Source organism: Echinops telfairi, unplaced genomic scaffold (genome assembly GCF_000313985.2).
Source record: "Echinops telfairi isolate 266 unplaced genomic scaffold, ASM31398v2 ScPeMD7_7475;HRSCAF=8513, whole genome shotgun sequence".
Taxonomy (NCBI): Eukaryota; Metazoa; Chordata; class Mammalia; order Afrosoricida; family Tenrecidae; genus Echinops; species Echinops telfairi.
In genome coordinates, this window is record NW_022111379.1 from 31,330,581 (window position 1) to 31,335,933 (window position 5,353).

General features: G+C 56.3%; 1 protein-coding gene across 1 annotated transcript in view; it reads left to right on the plus strand.

The window, feature by feature from the left end:
• The window catches only part of RASGRF1 (Ras protein specific guanine nucleotide releasing factor 1), an 86,370-nt gene that overhangs the window by 40,382 nt on the left and 40,635 nt on the right, over positions 1 to 5,353 (plus strand). Inside the window, exons 8-9 of the mRNA XM_045285692.1 lie at positions 29 to 147; positions 2,999 to 3,159. Coding sequence (XP_045141627.1) covers positions 29 to 147; positions 2,999 to 3,159 — 280 coding nt within the window. The remainder of the gene's footprint in view (positions 1 to 28; positions 148 to 2,998; positions 3,160 to 5,353) is intronic.

Here is a 5,353-nt window from a genome sequence, read left to right on the forward strand (position 1 = left end):
TCTGAGGTGCTGTCTCCTGTCCCCACAGGGTCATGCACGACGAAGTGAGCGAAACGGAGAACATCCGCAAGAACCTGGCCATCGAGCGCATGATCATCGAGGGCTGTGAGATCCTGCTCGACACCAGCCAGACCTTTGTGAGGCAAGGTGCGGCCCGGGTCACTGGGCAGCTGCTACCAAAACCTACCCAGGGGGTGTGGCGTGTTCAGGGCTGCTGGCCGAACAAGATAGCTGCCTGTCCGTATCTACACATTCAGCTGCAGATAGGACTGGTCTCTGCACTGCCCCTCGCGCCTGCTGTAAACGTAATTCTGCCCAGGTGGCCTCGGTTGGTAGTGTCTGTCATTGTTCGCATCAGCATGCCCTATCTCGGGCGTGGAGCAGGGTGACCACTGGCTGTTGCCCTGTGAATCGCAGGCCTTGGCAGTGCCTGTGATGAAGCTGGAGCTGAGCTGCCTTTTGGGTCCTCTGGGCCTCTCCTCTGCTGTGCCCCTCTGGTTCTCACGGGAAGGTGCCCCGGCCCCTTCCACCTCAGTGTACTGTGAGCCCAGTGTCTGAGAGAGACAGCTGTGTTTAGAGAGGTGGTAGAGGCCCCTTGGGACTGAGGGGATTAAAGACCCACAAGTGGACTTCAGATCTGGGAGATGCGTAAAGGTCAGCTTGTCCACATTCCATGTGCTGTGGGAAACTCGCTTTCTCGCTGAATGCCCCAGAGGTGGCCTCCCGCCTCCGAATGGGAGACTTCCCGCCAAAGTCCCTTCTGTCTCTAACTTGTGGCTGTCCAGTGGATCTGGGCTCTGGTGAGCCCCCTGTGTGTCACTAGAATTGCCCCGTGGCATTTCCTGACCGTAATCTTCACAGAAACAGATGTCACTGGGTGGACTCAAACAGCCAGCCTCACTCTCATCTAGTCGGTCTGCCTCACGGCACTATAGGACCGAGCAGCACTGCCCCTGTGGAAAGACTCGTCTTTCTCTTGTGCAGCAGCTGGTGGTTTCAAACTGCTGACCTTGCCATTAGCAGCCCAGTGTGTAACCACTACACCCCCAGGGCTGCTAGTCTAAACTGTTTGGGCCACCCAGGGCCCTTGCTCCAGACCCGGGGTTCCCTGACCAGATGAAAACCCTCCCGGCACCCCCCACCCCCATGAGACTGCCCCTGGCCCCTGCTGCCCTGAACAAGGGTAATGTCCTAGTTTTGTTCCAAGTCACTGTGTGGGGCCACTCTGCCCTTTTCTAAGGCCCTTCTTGATCCCTGCTGAGCCCGAGCCAGCCCTGCCTGTATGTCAGCTGCCTCTGAGCTGTGCAGGGCACACTCTATATCAGAGGTGGCCTGTGTTAGCCTGGATAGACTAGAGAAACAAATTCATAGACATACTCATATGTGTGTAAGAAAGAGGTTTCTATACAAAAGCAATTGAATATTGAGAAAACATTCCAGTCCAGTCCAGATCAAGTCCATAAGTCCGATATTAGCCCATATGTCCCATACCAATCTATAAAGTTCTCTTCAGACTCACAAAACATATGCAATGACGCCGAATGCAGGAAGATCACAGGCCAGTGGGTGGGAAGTCTTGTGGGTCCAGTGGCGTTGTAAGCATCTCAACACTGGCAGGGGTCTCCACGTGGCTTCTCTAGCTCAGGGCACAAGCAGGGAACTAGAGTAGCTCCATGTGCCTTCTCAGCTAGAATGTCTCCCAGGGATTCTGCAGAGAGAGAGAGAGAGAAAATCTCCCATCTCCAAGGAGGCATGCAGGAGTTCCCAGAATCTTCAGGAGAGTGCCATGCCCCACACAGGCCTCATTGGCTAAGACCTGATTGACAGGCTAGACTCCACCCCTTCACTCTTAATCCTCTCAAATTGACAAATGATTATATAACTACCACGTGTCCCCACAAGCCAGGAGTTGGCTCCATCATCTCCTCACCTCCCATGGGTCTGGCCATGAGAAAGTGGGGCCCAGCAAGCCCCTTTTTCCTCCTTGTTCCATCTGCGCCCCAGCAGCACAAGAGAGTGTTCATGTTGCCCTGACAATGGTGGACTCATCCTCCCAGACACTCCTGGCAGGAAGCCACCAGATAACCAACCCTGAAACAAGCACCAAGACCGCCCTACAGGGGCTGCAGGAGACCGGAGGACCAGATCCCGCCCCGTCCTCCAGGGTCAGCTGTAGTGAAAGGGCCTCCTCGAGAGATGTTCCAGGCCACTGGTGGACATCAGCAGGAGGGAGTGTGGTGGCCCAGAGCAGGACTGGGGAACCAGGGAAAGCCTTCTAAAGAAAGTGGCACTTTAGGTGGGGTCTTGAAGCATAAGTAGGAGTTCCCTCGGTAGATAAAGTGAGGAGAGGATTTTCCAGGTCTAGGAGTAGCATTAAGAGAGCCACGGGTCTAGGACTAGATAGAAAATGACGAGAGAGGGGGCTGGAGAGATGGGCCTGACAGCTAATGCCTTGAATGCCCGAATCCTGGGGCCCATGAGGCATCCCGAGTTGGGATTGAAGCATCCCGAGTGGGAAACTGAGAGCTGTTGAGCATGTATTAGGGACAGGATTCTTAGGCAGGTATAGCCATCGGGTGTCCACACAGACACCTACTCTGCCTGCTCGGCAATGTCTTCCCAAAGCTCTATGTTGAAAAGGACTGAGACTGTCGGGCGCTGCAAGAAAGAGTGCACTGATCGATTGGTAATGTCTGTCATGGCTGCATGTGGTAGCCTTCTGCCTCTTCCCAAAGCCCTTCATTCTCACCAGACAGGCCACCCCTACCCTTGAGGGCTCCCTTTTCTCATCAAGGCCACGGGGCATCAAGGGGTCCTGCGCAGAGCATCTGATCATCCCCCCTGCCACCTGGTCCTGAGGGGGCACTCAGAGGAAGGGCTGAGGGCAGGCTGGTGGCCAGGGGACAGGAGTGCCGTGTCTCAGCCCCACACACGACATCAGGCCAGAGGCAGGGTCATCCTTGGAGGTGGGCTCGGCATGTCACTTGTCCCCCCGCAGGTTCCCTCATCCAGGTGCCCATGTCCGAAAAGGGCAAGATCACCAGAGGGCGCCTGGGGTCCCTGTCGCTGAAGAAGGAGGGCGAGCGACAGTGCTTCCTGTTCTCTAAGCACCTGATTATCTGCACCAGAGGCTCTGGTGGGAAACTGCACCTGACCAAGGTAAGGGACCAGCAAGAGGGGCTGCTGGTGTGACGGTGGGGGGCGGGCAGGGGAGGGCTGCGCGCGCATGTGCGCACACACACTCGCACACATGCCAAGTGACCTGGTTTACCTGGCTAGTTACGGTGACAGGCTGTTGACTGAGTTCCCCCTGGAAGGATCATGAGAAATGGGGAGGTGAGCATTGACAGAACTGGGCGCCTTGGCCTGGACAAACCACCTCAAAGGCCGGTGCTGTGTGTGAGTGTGCGTGCATGTGTGCGTGCGTGTGTGTTGGGGGCGGGCGAGTGTAAAGGACAGGGCAGAGGATGATCTCTCCAGAGCCTCTCTCTCATTTCCAAGCTAAGGGGCTCTCTCAGCTCTTTGTGCCAGCCCAGGGGCACTTTCTGGGGACCAGCCATGCCAGCCCTGGACACAGTGTGGGTGTCACACACAGAACCCACCCTCGGGACTCAGAGGAGGCCCCACCTGCTGTCCTGACCCTCCCACTTGTCTCCCAAACGTGGAGGCCAACAAGCATCTGCTCCTGCTTCCTCAGACAGCCCTGGTGGTTAAGGGGTTAAGTGCTGCTAACCCACTGGCAACTGGGGGGCGGAGGGGTGGGGGTGGGCAGACGAGGCAGCCTGCTGTGAGCACTTCTACTTGGGCCTGTAATCCACTGGTGGGCAGAGGGTCTGTTTGCGTTTCCTACTTCCTCAATGACCCCTCCTGACTTCCACACTGCAGCCCAGCCATCCTGCTTCCCTGGCAGCCTCCCTCATGCCCTGCATGGCCTTCAAGGCCCCGTGACCATGAAGCCTGCGCCCCAGCAGAGTCTACTGCCCCAAGACCTACCACACGTGGTGCTCTGAGCACGTGGGGCCTGCCCCACCGCTATCACTGGCACACACGTGACCCTGGAGCCCTCTGCACCGCCTCAGCTTCCCATCTGTAAAATGGGGAGAAGGGGCCTCACAGGGCCTGGTGCAGAGGCAGCAAGCCAGTGGTGGGTATCCATTTGCTCTTTAGATCACAGGGCGCTTCCATGAGAGGCCCTGCGTGTACACACACACACACACACACACACACACACACACCACCCCCCACCACCACCCCCTACCAGCTCCGTGGCCAGCCCCGTGGAAGCTGCCTACAGCAGATTTCAAATCCATACCAGCCTCGGCCTGGGAAAGGCCAGAGCAGCGGGGAAACTGTTCTCCCGGGCCTGGATGCCCGGCCCGCCACCTCCCGCAGCGCAAATAGATCAAGCGATGACTTCGGGGAATACGCTGCTTATGTGAACATGTCGACAAATTAGTTGGTTGGCTGCACAAGGGGAAATTAATTTACAAATATTGAATACTCCAGTTTCAACCAATTTATGTATCCAGGAAGTCTTCCATTATTCATTAGCTCTGGCGCGTTCTGCTGAAGCATCTCTGTCCGAGCGCTGGAGAGGCAGCCCCCTCAGCGGGCCAGGGCCAGAGGGGCGGGTGGGACTAAGAGACCTTAAGGGCCCTTCCTGCCCAGGCAGTGTGAAAGCACTGGTTGTGCTGTTGGTTCGGTGGTTAGGCATCAGGCTGCCAACCCCAAGGTGAGCAGTTTGAAATTGCCAGCCACTCCCTGGAGGAGAAAGGAGGCTTTCTGCTTCTGTAAAGAGTTACCATCTCAGAAAACCACGTGGCCACCTCCGGCCTGTCCTGGTGGGTCGCTGTGAGTCGCACTGTGCTCAATGGCAATGAGCTCGGTTTGAGTTTTGGAACTTTGCTTGAGTTTTCGTTTTTGTTTCTGGATTTTACACATCAGAGCATATTGGTGAAGAGCATCTGGTCAGATGCCATTCCGAATCTACTGCTGCCACTTACCGCTGGGTGCCATTACATGCCTTACCAAACCTCCCTTTCCTTATCTGCACAAGAGCCATGAGCATCCCACGACATGTAAGGCCTCTAAGGAGTAAGGAAGGTGGCCCGTGCGAAGTCCATAGCCCAGTGCCTGGTACAGAGTAGGTGCTCCACACAATCTTTGTTCCTCTAAATTATGTCACAACAGTAATAGCAAGCCCCTGTCTGCTGAGTCCTGTGGGCCAGGCAGTCCCTGGGTGGTATAAGCCGTTAACGTGCCCAGCTGCTCGCTGGGAGTTGGCAATGCAAATCCAAAGGGCGGTGCCTCTGAAGAGCATGGTGAACATCTGAGACGTGAGCCACTGAAGACC